At 39.2% G+C, this 16,752-nt stretch overlaps 1 protein-coding gene across 1 annotated transcript in view; it reads right to left on the reverse strand.

Annotated features, from left to right (window-relative positions):
* LOC308666323 (uncharacterized protein C6orf132 homolog) overlaps positions 1 to 16,752 on the reverse strand; it is a 46,898-nt gene that overhangs the window by 26,560 nt on the left and 3,586 nt on the right. Inside the window, exon 2 of the mRNA XM_081325050.1 lies at positions 4,873 to 4,988. Within this exon, the coding sequence (XP_081181176.1) occupies positions 4,873 to 4,988 (116 nt within the window). The remainder of the gene's footprint in view (positions 1 to 4,872; positions 4,989 to 16,752) is intronic.

Below are 16,752 nucleotides of genomic sequence, written 5' to 3' on the forward strand. Positions count from 1 at the left end.
ACAGGCAACAAGTAAGGCAGGCAAATGTGTCCTGTCTTATTTAATGCCTAATATTGTCCAGTAAATATGTGGGAAGATAGGGAAAAAGGTATGTGACTGAGGCTAAAGTTCAGAGCCTATCAAAATCTGAGAGTAGGCAAATTCAGGAGATTATTGGTGTCAAAAGTTACAGCAAGGTGTCAGTTCCTAGTAACCATATAAATAAATATTCTACAGGAAGATTTGTCCCCAATATGGTCCTTCAGGTCTTTCAGTGGTTCTCCCTTTGTTACTCTAATTGAGTCCATCCACTTTGCTGTTGGTTATTATATTCTTTTTTCCTTCCACCTTTCCAGCATTATGGAATTCTCCAGAGAGCTAAGTCTCTGAAGTATGATAATTGGAGCCTGGTCATTTGTGCCTGGGCCAGTGGAGACTATAATGTCACATAAATATTGTAACTTCATCATACAAATGCGAATTTTGTAATTTGCTTCAATTACATAAATTGCATCTTTTATGCAGATATCTCTCATTCCCTTATAGTGCCCCTACCCTCAAGGTTAATGAATATCAGTCACTCTCAATCTGTGTACCTATATTTTGCGAATCAGGCCATCATGCTAAGCCATAACATAATTTATTTGTTTGGACACAGTATGTTATGTGAACATTGCAAAATTTACATGCTGCTCTGGACTTAGGGCTAGGCACAAAAGTACAGTCTGTCTATGAAAGTCAGAAAAAGACTGAAACCTGCAATTAAGTGTTTTCTCTGCTGGCATAAAATGATTTTGACATGTAATTCATTGTCCATATTGCTGATTCCTCTCTTCCTGATCAACAACAGTCATCTCATTTTCTCTCACATAATAACTGACAAAGCCCAACAGATTTATAGTGTTTGAGGCTTCTCTTGGATGATGAATAAAGAGAAAAACATTGCTTTAGGTAAAGGATGACTCAAGTCTATAATTGACAAGGAATGCAAAAAGGCAATATTGTGCAGTCATAGTAGAAAAACTGATATTATGTACGAACAGGGAATGATTGGGGATTAAATCATTTATTTACATGAACCATGTCATTTCCTTTAAATTAATGTGTTGTTGTTGTTAGTTGTGAAGTCATGTCCGACCCATCGCAACCCCGTGGACAATGTTTCTCCAGGCCTTCCTGTCCTCTACCATCTTCTGGAGTCCATTTAAGCTCATGCCTACTGCTTCGGTGACTCCATCCAGCCAACTCATTCTCTGTCATCCCGTTCTTCTATTGCCCTCAATCTTTCCCAGCATTAGGCACTTCTCCAGAGAGTCCTTCCTTCTCAATAGGTGGCCAAAGTATTTGAGTTTCAGCTTCAGGATCTGGCCTTCTAAAGAGCAGTCAGAGTTGATCTCGTCTAGGACCGACCGGTTTGAACACCTTGCAGTCCAAGGGACTTGCAGGAGTCTTCTCCAGCACCATAGTTCAAACGCCTTAACTTAATGTACAACTTACTAAATTTCTATCAATACGTTACATGAGATTTTCTTTCTAGTTAGCCTGATTTCTAGAATACAGATATTCTGATATTTACATCTGTCAGCAATGATGTTAATGTACATGTCTCTAATCCTTCAGCTGGCAATAAAGTATGGTTGCAGACTTTGCCACTAGCTTCAATTCTGAGTCCTATTTTGCTTCAGTAATGAGGCTAGGGAGGGTTGTGGTCTTTAGAGTTTTAAGTTGGGAAAAGTTAAAGAAAGCAGTTGGTGGTTTTCCACCAAATCTGACCAGCCACTGGGGGTAGGGGGGAAACATCCTCCAATCATTTTCTTTGACATGGATTGTACATGGATAGGAGGTGAGCTTTGACAGGTGTTTAGACTTGTTAAGGCTTGCTCTGGTTTTACATAAGTGTTTTTGTACAGGTGTGGAATTGATACTCTGGCTCCTTTTGTACAAGGATCAAGCTGTTTTGGAATAGCACTAAATCTTTCTCCAAAAGGATAACCCCAAGCTTGATGGGGAGAGAGGTGGCAGTTATGAGAGCAAGTGGGAGAGAGATATATATTGAGAGGGATATATTAGAGAGAGAGATTGAGAGAGAGAGAGAGAGAAAGAAAGATTGAGAGAGAGAGATTGAGAGAGAGAGAGAGAGAGAGAGAGGGAGAGAGAGAGGGGGAGAGAGAGAGGGAGGGAGGGAGGGAGGGAGGGAGGGAGAGAGAGAGAGAGAGAGAGAGAGAGAGAGAGAGAGAGAGAGAGAGAGAGAGAGAGAGAGAGAGAGAGAGAGAGAGAGAGATATTACTAGAATGGTTGTCCAGAGTCATTTGTCTGATGGCTGCAATGGGAACCATGAAATGAAGCAGGATCTCCCATTTCATGGTATCCCAACAGTGCTAGTCAGCTGCTTCTCAAGCTGGCTCACAGGTGCTGGCTGCAGGGAGGAAACTCTTTCATCATCAGATTGCCATGCCATCAGATGTCCAATGACAGAAGAAATCAGTTCCCCTTCTCTCCTCCTTCCCATCCCAGTTCTCTTCCCACCTTACCATGCTACTACCATCTGTAAGAATACTAGGAGGAGAGAGGAGGGATACCTTTGGGGTCCAGAAAAAAAGGACCAGACCCTCCTGCTGCTACAACCAAAATGGTCCTGCAAAAAACTGCCCAGGGAATGGAGGGCAGCAGGCATACAGTACATTCAACAGCCTAAAACAGCCAATGAAAGCTAGGCAAATCTGAGTCACTGACTGTATTACTGACCACCTCATCAGTGAAGGGACCAAAGGATCAACCTCCATAATGTGCGGGAAAATCAAATAAACCAACCATGAAAGGAAACTGTCCAGCCTTTCTTTAAAATCTACAACCTTCATAGGTAGATTTTTCTGCTATTGCAAATTTCCTAGTAAGCTTTTCCTTATATTTAAATGAAATCTAGATGGATGCAGTTTATAGTTATTATAATAGGTATTATTTCTGACATTATTTTATATGGCCATTGAAAGCACCTCTTGATCATTTCCACTGTAGTTTTTCTTTATGGCTCTGAACATAGCTTTCTTGTCTTTCTTCAGTCTTTTTTGTCTCCATAATGAACATCCCAAGCTCCTTTAGCCAATCCTCCAAGTTCACTCATACTATCAGACTTATATCAGGAAACGAAGAACACTATCTTAACATCCAAAGTACTGTGATGAACATAAGCCGCCTCCATGGTTAGTGTGGAGTGAAACGATGATAACCCCAGAAAGTTATGTCCTTTAAGAATGGTTAGTGAGGCATCTTTGTGACAAGGTTAACAAGATGTGAGTATCAGTTATATAGATAGCTCTGTCACAAAATAAAAGTCAGATAACTGTGCCAGTCCGGTTTGAAAAGGAAAATCTGACTGTAAAATCTCTCATTTTTTTTATTTTTATTCTGTACATTCACCCTTAACATTCACGATATCAGAACATCTCTGCTTCATCTCTGCTTGTTTCCAAATTTAAAGGTATTGGTCCAAGTTGTTCAAACGCTTATTTATCTAGGACGCTGAGCTTGTCGATCGGAAGGTCGGCAGTTTGGCGGGTCGAATCCCGAGTGCCGTGTAGCAGAGTGAGTGCCTGTTACTCGTCCCAGCTTCTGCCAACCTAGCAGTTCGAAAGCACGTAAAAATGCAAGTAGAAAAATAGGGACCACTACGGTGGGAAGGTTCCATGCGCCTTTGGCATCTAGTCATGCTGGCCACATGACCACGGAGACGTCCTCGGACAAGCGCTGGCTCTTCGGCTTTGAAACGGAGATGAGCACCGGCCCCTAGAGTCGGAAACGACTAGCATGCATGTGTGGGGGAACCTTTACCTTTACCTTAATGGTTTTCTAGCAAAACTAAATACACTGAAGACAATACAACTCAAAATCACTTGATTATCTTCCTAAAATTGTTATAAAGAAGAGACAGGGGAAAAAAGTGAAACATTTTATTATAGGTTTCTGTGTTTGCGTATATAAATAAATAGAATGGGAGGGGAGAGGTTAAAAGCACAGATCCTCACTTCTGCGCTGTAAAGAAATATGCTCCCTAAACCTTATTTTAGTGAATATAAATGTTTTTTTCTATAACTGGATGAAGCTGTTCTTCTGAAAATATATTTGAAAACTCTTACTTCTATCATTCCTAACCACATTTTCCTACTTTTTGTTTTTTCTTGCCACAATTTTCATCATTTATCTGCTTCATTTTGAAAACTAGATTATCAAGTGGTGATCTACTGCATCTAATAATAATCCCTTTAACATTCCTATGGACCATATGTTCTGCAATAATTTTCACTGTGTTTGCAGAAAGGATGCTAGTCCAGTCACGCAAGATGATAGCTATAATAACTGATGCTCAAAATAGTTCTTCAGACATTCCTATTTGAAAAATCTTGTTGCAATTCAATGAGTTGCAACATCTACTCAAGCCATGCACAACAATCTTTCTAATACTTTAAGGACAAGCCAAGTGAGACTTTAATTGCATGAATGCAGTGAATAAGCATGAAACTGCAATAGTACTACCCTGAGCAGAAGTGGGCTGGAGATAGTAACATTTGTGTCCCTTTTAGTCTTGATGAAAAGTGTCTCTCATACTGTTACAAAAAGAAAGAACTTCCTAACTCTCCTTAATGATACACCTGGTCTGGTTCTAAATCAATGTATTTCCATGCTGTATGCAAAATATATTTCCATGTCAGGTTGTGATTTTCAGCATGTAAACATCTGTTTGATATATGAAAGCTTTGGAATTTTCTCACTTCCCCCTTCTCCTCCAACCCACCTCCCCATCTTATTTTCAAAGCAGCTACATTAAGCTGAAATCTTTAAACTGAAATGAATTGATGGATACCATCTAACAGTATGTAATGTGTAGCAAATACTCACTAGAGGCAAGAAAGTGAGCAGAGGGCGGACTCTTGGGCGTGGTTTAAGTGTGGCTGTTCCAGAATCTGTCACTGACCCAAAACGATTACCGCCATAAAAAATGCCATCCACTTCACCTAAAACAAAACAAAGGAGATAATAGATAAGCAAAGGAATGAAGAGCAAATGTTGTTTTTGAGATGAGCTGTAAACTTCATAAATTATTTCAGCCTGTATTTTTTCATTTAGCAGACCAACCCTACCACCTAAATAGTTTGTAGTAATATTTCTCCATGAGATATATCAGATTCATTTGACAGAGGGCATTAACTAATGGGAATTAAAAACAGAAGCAGATAAAAGGTCACCATGCTTTCACAAACACTTAGGAGCCACTTCAAATTACTTTATGCATAGAATCTAAAAATCATTAGAATCATTTAAAGATGCAACCTAAACTTGCCATTAAATGCAACCTCAACATGTATTTGGAAGCTTCTCCATGATTAGATCAATATGATGCAAGTTGAGCTAGCAAATATGTAAATCCTTTCACTCTCAGCCTTGCATCCTTGCAACCATTGTAAAACCTGTGTGGGAATTAAAAGCTGAGTCTATTAACTAAGAGCTCAACTCCTGATCCAAAGAAAAGACTGTAAAGACTTCCTATTAGGCTCTGGTGTGGAACTATTTCCATTAGCAAAAGCACCTTATTGCCATGTATCTGGTCACCATAAACCAACCTTTGTTCTGCATAAGCAACTGGACAGGGAGTCTTTCTGCTCCCAGAACTTATTGATGGTGTTTCCGCTTGCCATTACTCGAAGAAAAGTAGGAGGAAAACAAGTAGGAGAGAATGGACTAATTGGATTATTAATTTTCATGCTTTCTTTTGGCAACAAATTTCCCTTGCTAGTAGGCAGGTGGCAGGGAGTGTCAGCAGTCACAACTGATTTTACAGTTCCTGCCGGCTTCCTCGTTGATTTCAGGATCACGAAGCCCATAGGAAGTTGCACATCCAAGGCCACCAGGCAGGTAGGGAAGGAAGCAAAGGGGTGCATGAGTAGCCAGTGTAGCACAAGTGCAGAGGAACTGGGAGATAGTTCACTAGTGGGATAAACTTACTCAAGCAGTTTGCGACCTTACCTGCCAGACTCCTCATTGACATTCACCTTGCGAGCTTCCCATAAGCAAAGACTTTGCTATCAGGAAGCTGTCAGGGAACATTGGAAATGAAGATCACATGACTGTGGCTGACCAAGGCAGCAGAACTGAAGCAACAGTAGCATAGCAGTGCTGAAGAGGCTACAACTTTTCCAATTTTCATTCCCATGGGTATCATAAATTCAAGATTTCAGACATATCATAAATTAGCTCATTGGTTTAAAAATTGTTGTCCTTTGAGGCACCATTTTGCCCAGTACAAATATGAGAGTTTTAGTAGTATATGGATATTCTAATGGACACCCACTCTTGGAACTATTATTCACAACAGCACAATTTTTACATTTGCTTATGAACAGTTTCTGTAACATCTACATGTTGTACTTCTGACTTATTCTGATATTCAGCCCTTGCTTAAAAATTAAGCCATATTATTTACAAACTAATCCTTGTGAGAGAAAATAAAATCAAAGTTGATTACTTCCTTATAAGCACCAATAAAATTTGTGAGTCAATAGATACGCAAATCAATATATCCCTATCAAAATAACACACCCTTATATACGATTCTACCTAGCTGGCTTGCCAAGAATGTGGGCATTTGCAATTACATCCCATTCTGAAGTATCAGACACTGCATTGCAGTTTTAAAGTATCTCATGTTTCTGAAAAATCATGGTAGCCTTGTTAGTCTATGAGAAAAAAGTCCAAGTGTTGCTGGGTGATATTTCTAATATGATTAACTGAAATAGCAAGAACATTTGAGTTTTTCAGAATGTTGTAAATTTGAGTTTTTCAGAATGTTGTAAGAGGAAAGATGATTTAAAAATAAGGGATACAGAAGAAGCAAGAAAATTGAAAAGTGAGAGTAGATGTTTTAAGCTATAAGACTTTCTGTTTAATGTCATTTGCAATATGGAGTACAGATGAATCCCTGGTGGCAACAGAAAAAAGAAATCAAGAAAGCTTGTTCAGGTTTGGTGAAAACATTGTTATCAGCCTTCCATCTAAAGTGGAGTAGATAATTCTGCTGATAACTCAGCCTCTTTTTACCCAGGGTCTTACCTGACAGGTTTTGACAGATCAACCAATCAAACTGTGGTATCAAAGAACAAACAACAACCTGCCATTGACCACATTCCTTAATCCCAAACTCTCAACTTTTCCTTTATGTCCTTCCATTGACGGTGCACAATCCCAAAGACAGGGACTCTACTCTTATACGCAAGTACTTTAGCTGTTTTTATCACCTCAAAAGATCTTGGTCATTTAATTATGCTCAGGGCACTGAAGGACAAAGCATCCTCAATGTTCTTCAGTTTTGCAAGTTTACAGCCTGCATCCACCACAGTGCTTTTTGTGTGGTGTTTTTGAAAGAAACATCAAGCAGGGCCATAGATATGGGTTCAGTGCATTCAAAGGATCTTCAGTGGAAGACCCAGATGAGATTTCACTGAAAGAGACTTGCTCTTTATCTGGATGTTTCATTTTTGACTAAGTAGGGCATTGGGGAACAGTAAGAATTAGAAGGCCATCTTTCGCAGTCACAACACAATGCGTATAAATTCCTGGAAATGCTCACCCTGGTTCTTTTGCTGGATAAAATAAATGCATTATCCCATGAAGACCAATCTCAAGATGAACTGGGCATATAGCTGAAATGGTTCCTATTTCATGAGAATAGGAAGCAACTTGTTGGGAAGCACCCAGCCTGGGAGAGAGGAGGGATCAAGCATGGAGTTAGCCCTTAGTTCCTTGGTTTTCACCTTAAAGGATTTTGAGAATTCTCTTCCTGAATTGGTATCTTTTTAAAACAATAATAAGATCTATTTTTACTTTGTAGTATCTCATCTTAGATTCTCAACTGGAGCTCAAAATTGGCTGAAAGTTTGACAAAAGAAATACAGAATTAAATCTGTTAAATTTTTCAAGGAACTTTAACTATAATCCTGTGCATCTCTACAAGTAGACTTCAGGACTTTATTTCCAAGAAAATCTATAAAAAATTACAGACTTAATACATATGATTTAGCCTTTTAATAGATTAATTCAGTTACATGTTTCTATATTTGCAAATGGGTAAGCCAAGCCTATTTCTGAATATGTATGTCTGCGTATATATATATATATATATATATATATATATATATATATATATATATATATATATATATATGTCTGTGTGTGTGTGTGTGTGTGTGTGTGTGTGTGTGTATTTGTTTGGCTACAGTTTTATATGTGCATATTTAAGACTTTCATTAAAATAAAGAATACTTTCAAATTAATATGTATTAGATTGCATAGTTTATAATGAATTAATATAACTTGTTTATTCTAACTGCCCCATAAAACGACATTGAAAACATATACATGGTTAATCAGAAATATAAATAATATATTTTAACATTTAAATTAAAATATTAAACTAAATGTTGATTTAAATCAACATTTTACAATCTGGTACCTCTGAAGGTGAAGTGGGTTGGAATTACAGCTTCTAGAATGCTAGCATAATCTTTGATTATATTGGGTTGGTATTCTAGATTAGAGTTTCTAAACTTCAGCAATTTAAAGACAGTGACTTCTGTTTCCCAGAATTCCCTAGCAGCATCTAACCTCAACATTTGCTGAGGTTAATAAAACTAGTGTAGATGGTAGAGATTTGGTATATCTGTTGCTTGGTCCAGATTGTTAACTTTAACCTTTCAAACATTAGCAACCTAAATTTTAGTATGTATCCTTTGTTTCACATCTGGTTACGTATCCAAACTAACAGTGCTAAATGGATAATATATGTATCTTGGAGGTTTGGAGAAGCCACCTTGATAATTATCTTTCTCTATACCAGGGGTGGGCAACCTCGGCTCTTTTATGACTCAACTCCCAGACTTCAACTCCCAGAATTCCTGAGCCAGCTATGCTGACTCAGGAATTCTGGGAGTTTATTTTATTTATTTTATTTTATTACATTTCTATACCGCCCTTTCCCGAAGGACTCAGGGCGGTTTACAGGGTAAATTAAAAAAAACCGAATACAAAAGTTAAAACAAGTTTAAAAAGAAAAAATTGTATGTGCCCCTGTCAAATAAAACCCCCATTAAAATCAAATTTCCTCAGCCTGGGCCAAAGAGCTCGAAGAGCCAGGTCTTCAGGCCCCGGCGGAATGAACGGAGGTCGGGGGCAGTCCTCAACTCCACTGGCAGCTGGTTCCAAAGGGCAGGCGCCCCCACTGAGAAGGCTCTATCTTTGGGTGTTACCCGCCGACAATCTCTTACCAGAGGGACCCTGAGAAGACCCTCCCTGTGGGAGCGCACTGGACGAAGGGAACTCGATGTCGGCAGCAGGTGTTCTCTCAGATATCCCGGACCCAAGCCATTTAGGGCTTTATAGGTCATCACCAACACCTTGAATCTCACCCGGAGGGCAACTGGAAGCCAATGCAGCTCGCGGAGTAGAGGTGTTACATGGGAGTATCGGGAAACCCCCATCACAACCTGCGCGGCCGCATTCTGCACCAGTTGAAGCCTCCGAGTGGTCTTCAAGGGCAGCCCCATGTAGAGAGCGTTGCAGTAATCTAAACGGGAGGTCACGAGCGCATGAGTGACTGTGCGTAGGGCATCTCGGTCCAGATAGGGTCGCAACTGGCGCACCAGGCGAACCTGGGCAAAAGCCCCCCTGGTCACGGCTCCTATATGGTCTTCAAAACTGAGTCGTGAATCCAGGAGGATGCCCAAGTTGCGAGCCCTATCAACGGGGGGTAACACCTCACCCCCCATCGTTAAAGATGGAATATTCTGGTTGACCCGAGATGCCGATATGCACAGCCACTCAGTCTTGGCGGGATTGAGACGAAGCCTGTTTCTCCCCATCCAGACCTGGACCGCCTCCAGGCAACGGGACATCACGGCGAGGGCATCGCTGGGTTGGTTCGGGGTGGAAAGAAAAAGTTGGGTATCATCCGCGTACTGATGATACCCCACCCCGAAACCACGAATGATCTCACCCAGCGGCTTCATATAGATGTTGAACAGGAGGGGCGAGAGAACCGACCCCTGAGGAACTCCACAAATGAGAGGCCTCGGGGCGGATCTCTGCCCTCCCGTCAACACCGACTGCGAACGGCCCAGGAGGTAGGAGAACCACCGTAAAACGGTGCCTCCCACTCCCAACCCCCTGAGATGCCGCAGTAGGATACCATGGTCGATGGTATCAAAAGCCGCTGAGAGATCTAATAGGACCAGGACAGAGGAGCAACCCCTGTCCCGAGCCCGCCAGAGATCATTCACCAGCGCGACCAATGCCGTCTCCGTGCTGTATCCATGCCTGAAACCCGATTGGTACGGGTCCAGATAATCAGCTTCCTCCAGGAACAGAGGGAGTTGAAGTCCATGAGTCATAAAAGAGCCGAGGTTGCCTACCCCTGCTCTATACCATCCTAGAATAATCTTTGGCAATATAAAGGAATTTAAATCTGACCTCAGGAAAAGTTTAAGTAAGCCATTAAAAAAGGTTTTGGAAAGACCAGACACAGAGGGAAGTGTGAAACTCAAAATAACCCTGCCTTACTCATATTTAGTATAAGATGAGACAGAGAGAAACTTGGACACGACTCTGTTATTTATGCACTACAACAATAAAATAGCATTCCTGGAAAGTCTGTGGTATCTGTGTTTTGGCCCAGCCTACTTTGAAAAAATGACAAGAATCTAAGATTTGTCTAAATCTCTATCACCTGATAAATATTCAGAAAAACTGCCCTTGGGAGGGGATCCCAAAATAGCCCAGCAGGGACTGACATGCTCTGGGAATGAGGCAAGCTCATGATTCTTGAGGGACAAGGGAAGGAAATCACAAGGGAGAGATAAGCAGAATGGAAGAAAGAGTGCAGGAACCAGAAACTCCATTGGTCTTTCCTTTTTTCAACACTCAGGTATATCTGCTATTTTTCTGTAGCCAAAACAACAGGGCCCAAAATATGCATGGGGAAAATAAAATTAAACAGAGCAACAAAATAGTGGGAATAGGCATTAGGGTAACGTGATGGAATGTAGTAAGAAGGTGGACTTCCTGGAGGGAGGTGACATATTCTAGAGGAGTAAGGGGAAACTCAGCTCCTATTTGCTACATATTACATGCTGTTAGATGTGTGAGAGACAGTGGATGTTGGAACATTATTGAACCAGGACCTGTGGACATCTTAGCTTCCAGCCTCACATTCTTGCCACATAATCACACATCTCTGAGTTGTGTTTTCTAGTAGTTAATGGAGCCCATAATTTACTTTAACAAGCTTCTCAGGTGAACAACATGAATTAACGTATCATCAGCAGACACACTAAAAATGTATAAGCCCCATCTTCTGTTGAAAAGCTCTGTAGGAAGTTGCTGCAAAGAAAGTAAACATTAAAACACATCAAAAGAAGGGAGATATATAGAGTATGCATGATCAGTAATAAAAGAAGCAGAAAAATCCTTGCCCATTGCAATCAGTACCATTACATTACTGATTCAAAGTTGGAAATAGACAAGAAATTAAATATAATTTCATTACATAAAGGGCATGTGTGTGCTTTCCCTCCCTCTCCACCCACCAGCAAATCTGTATGCTCTTGTTATTTTTGTCAGTTAAATCACCACTGCATCATTTTAAGCTCTGCCCATTTTAGGCATCTGGGTCATGATGCAAATAGGAAAAGTTACGATTTGCACACACTTGTACAAACTTACAAAAGAGGCCCAAACATCTGCAAAGTACTTGTCTCTACCCTCTGTGTTTTTTTCTGTTTTGCAAATGTAGCCCATTAATTCCCTTTCTAATTAGGAAGAAATGTATTTCTTATAGAAATGCATATTTGAGTATTCTTTTATAACAATGATCATGCACCTGAAATTCTTCAAATACTTGTTCTTCAGGATTGTCATGTCAATAAAGATCATACACGCTAAATTCATCTCTCCTTTTAACTTATGCATTCTTGGACCAATTTTCCATCTAGATAGCCAAAATAAACTTTAAAAACCAACAAGCAATTTGTAGCACAATTGACAGCATATTGCTTACATAAAATATTATTCTTTTCTCATGAGTAATATATATTTTAATCTCCTTTAACTAATAACTGGCACTGTTCCAGTGTTATCTTACAGTTCAAAACTAAGTTTAGTATTTCATAGCAAGGACAAGCTAACAGGGTAGACTCACAAAAAGCAGAAATGCAAAGCATTTAAAAGATCCTTTCAATTCAAAATAAATACTAATTGCTGGGAATCATAAGGAATGATGAAATAGTAGGTAAATGGTAGGGAATATACTGTAGATAACAGGTAAGATAAAGAGAGTTACATACCAGTCATCCTAATGGGCTATATACTAGTAAAAAATCTTGTGTCTGTAAACTTTAACTGAATGAAATGGTGTGTTATAGGGCAATTCCCATGGAACTGAAACTTGGAAAATTGTATTAAACATTTTATGGCATAAAATTATCATTAAACATTTTATGACATAAAATTATCATGAAGCATTTTATGACATCATACAAAATGTCATAAAAACACATCCTGTGGTTAACTACTGATGTTTGACTGTGCTACACAGTTCAATATGGGCTACTTTCAAGGCAGATACATCTCTGAATATTTTCCTGAATTTTTAAGAGCTTTTCAAGTCCATAAGAAGTTCTGCTGTTGTTGAAGGTACTAAGGAAACTGGTCAGAAAATATCTCTGAAACAATGATCCAAAGGGTCACAGATTGTCTAATATTTTCTAAAGGTGAATTCTCAGGGTGGCTATTCCAAAAAGTGCATCTAATATCAGAAAATATTAGGATTTAAGTAGTTATTAATATGAATAGGACAATCAATGCTAGGTATGGGAGGAAAAATTAAGAAGGCTTCAGTGACATGAAAAATAACACAAGAGATTTGGGAAAGAATAAACATCCAACATTTACATTTTCAAAACAGTTGTCCAAATTAACTCATCTGAGAATTTGGTCAACCCAAACTGACATGGAACGAGAGGTTGTATGGTACTTTCAACACATCCCAAAATTGCAGTTCATCACATCCTTTATTTTTGGAAATTTTCTAAAACCTTGGCAAGTTTTTATTTGGATGTCCATTTCTCACAGCTCACAACCAAGGGGTGCCTAATAAATCATATGTAGTTTGTTATCTTGCCACACAATGGCTAATCCCAGTGAATTAGGGCAGGGGTGTCAAACTGCCAGCATCATGCGGAGGCTACACCCACCCCAGCTCCGGCAATGCGAAAAAGTCCAACACCACAGCAATAAGATAGTATAAGAGGGAAATTGCACTGAACGCAATACAGGTAGTCCTCGACTTACAACAGTTTGTTTAATGGCCGTTTGAAGTTACAAGTGACTTATGACCATTTTTCACACTGATGACCTTTGCAGCATTCCCCTGGTCAGGTGATCAAAATTCAGCTGCTTGGCAACTGACTCATATTTATGATGGTTGCAGTGTCCTGGGGTCATGTGATCACTTTTTGCAACCTTCTGACGAACAAAGCCAGATTCACTTACCAACTGTGTTGCTAACAACTGTAGTAATTCACTTAACAACTGTAGCAAGAAAGGTTGTAAAATGTGGCAAAACTTACTTAACAACTCTCTCACTTATCAACGGAAAATTTGGGCTCAGTTATGGATGTAAGTTGAGGACTACCTGGATCTATCCTTTGTATTCCTCATATAATACCTGCATCCTACCATAAAGGCTTTTAGCAGTGAATATGATGGGATTTCTTTGCAAACATGCATAGGATTGCCCTGTAGGCAGGACCATTGTCAATAGCCATTACATTTGAAGAAGGGAGAACTAATTGTGAAGAAAACAGACGTGCCTGTAGCAATGTAATACATGCATTATCCAGCCTACATCTAAGACTAGATTCACACTTAGTTTACTAAATTCACTAATTGTACATGGAGATTTGTATGTGTCATACTCTACAATGCATTCCTTATCTCTTCCTTGCATAATCCAAAGGTTTCCCAGATGTAATAATCCCCACCCCACAAGAGCTGGTTTTTTCCCCTCACCTATCCTGCAATCTCTGCCCACGTATATTTTATTCAGGTAACTTCTATATTGCTTCTGTATTACAGCTTACTAACCACAGCTAGCTTCATATTGCTCCAGGAAAGCCAGGCAGAAATGATATTTACCAATCTGTCCTGTCTCTGTTTAAAGTAGCCAGCCATTGAATACAGTTTTGTTCATTAACTGGAACACAGCATCTATGCAAGTTGTGCAAGTATTTTTAAAGATTAACTCTGAGTTGTCAGAATACATAGCATCTTGGGAATCACAATGCATCCACAAGTGAGGGGGCAGTTGGGGAAGCCACAGGATCACCAATATAAAGAATGTAATATGATTGTATTTAATGAATAGGCACTTAAACAAAACTGTGGAATATAATATATTCATAAACAAGGTTGCTAAATATATAAGGATATGTTTAATGATGCCCAATACCTGGTTTTACTGAAGCAACCTTTCTCTGAGAGGAGGAATTCAGAATAGAAAAACTTTCAGAAAGAGAGAAACTCTAATACTTTTTCTACCTATTATTTTCAGTGGCTTTTTCATTCTTTGCAAAATGAAAACTTGCAAAGATAAAGATGAATTTGAAATGGCAGTAAAGGATATTTGGAATTAGAAGTTGAAAAAAGAAATATAAAAGGAATGAAATTTCCCACACATAAAGGCTTTAGTCATTCTCAGTCTGGTGTCTTGAAGGTGAGTTGGACAACAATTTCTATTGAACAATGTTGATGTGCATGTTGATTACAAAACACATTTGCAAGGCACCTGGTTGAGAAAGGCTGATCTGCCCCTATTATTTGCTAAACTAAACATATCCCCTTCTTATAATAATGCAAAATAAGAATATCTGGGAGACATCTTCCTTATCAGGAAGCAAAGAATAAGAAAGCCGAAAATCTAAGAGACTGAGCTAAAATGCTCCAGTAAACCAAAGGCTATGATGTGTACAGAATTTGACAGTAATATGGGCATGGTCAAGTTCCATATTGTTAGTTAGCTGGTTATTCAAATGGAAGAACATGAGATAAGTCAGCTGGCTTATTCTTGGGTTTTGGACACTATGTAGACAGTTGTAGACAATCTGCAAATCTCTCACCCAAAGACTGCCAAAATTATGACATGTTGTTACACTGAAAAGAAGCAAGAATCCCTGTCAGCCCTATCGTTTATAAGGCAACTTCATTTCCTCAAACATCAGTTGACTGCAACAGTTTAGTCTACTTAGTATAAAGTAGGGGGTGATAGAGAATATTTTTGCATCCAGAAAGTACAGCATTTAATAAATTTCTTTCAATGATCAAGAAGATGTAGACGTTAGGATGGTGATGTGATGATCTTATTTCAGAAATAGAATTTTTGATCCTTTCTTCATTTTTAGAGCAGTAAACAGTGGTATCTTTAACATTAATAGGTACATCAAGCTGTTAAGAGAATAATGCACCAGGAATGTGGCAACACAATTAATTCAAGTCAATTGATCTTTATTTAAAGCAAGGCTTCACAAACAGCCTTCTTGAGAGATTTTTTTAAGCCAGCTTCTTGAGGTTGAGATGAAATATTGGAATGACAAAGATACAGTATACCTCTTTCATATGATCTTAGTCAGATGTTAGAGTTTTCTCTACAATTTAGCCAGGAAACATTTAACCCAAGGAACAACACCACCAAAGCTCTAATTCAGACATGTCAAACACAAGGCCCGAGGGCCAGATCTGGCCCTCGAAGTGGTTTCATGCAGCCCGCAAAGCCATTCTGGAAACAGTGAGGGAACGGCCCCCACTGCCTTGGCCCTGGCCCAGAGACCCTCCTTCTTCCAGAGACCCTCAGATCTGTCCCACTCCTGCCCAAGCCCCCATAGGCACCCTTGATGTGAACGATGTAGAGCTGGCCATGCCCATCCAGTAGGCCATACGCACTCTAGCCATGCCTACCCAGTAGGCCACGCCCACCCAGGCCATACTCACCCACCCCCCTGATTTATTATAAGAACTGCAAAAGATAATTTATTTAATATATAGCAAAAGAATTCCAATAAATTCCAAGGAGATGCCCATTTATAGGCAATAAAAACTTTTGTCCCTTTCTTTATACATGTTTTTTTAAGTTGAGAGGTGGAGAATGGCCTCTTTGTGAAGGTGGGACAATCTGTATCTATGTCCATCATTTTGATAGCTGTTCTTCCTCTTATCATTATTAAAAATAATTCTTGCACCAGACTCAGAATTTTTTTTTAAAAGCAAAAGACTAATTTAAGATGTGATTTGCTGATCTTGTCAACAAAGTTGAACTGCATCATCTGGTTTCTTACAAATGTATCAGAATGGGCTTGTGCCTCTACTAATTCTTGGTATGATATACCTTATACCAGTTTTTGTTAAAAGGGAGCGAGGTATGTTGGAAACAAATGTGGACAGCTCTCAGAATTTTTACAAAATAAAAATAAATAAATGAATATACCTAGTGCTCTAGATTCATTGGTAGCAGTATTTAGTTGGGAAACAATCTTGAATTCTAATGTTTGCATCCCATACTTTATCAATATCTTCCAAAGAACTCTCAAATTGTAACCTCTAACTCTGAGGATTATACAGAATGAAAGCAGTAAATAAGGAATCAATGAGAACAACTCCCGTAAGTGAAGGTGAGTATTAGGA

This window comes from Vipera berus, assembly GCF_964194415.1.
Source record: "Vipera berus genome assembly, chromosome: 3".
NCBI classification, from domain to species: domain Eukaryota; kingdom Metazoa; phylum Chordata; class Lepidosauria; order Squamata; family Viperidae; genus Vipera; species Vipera berus.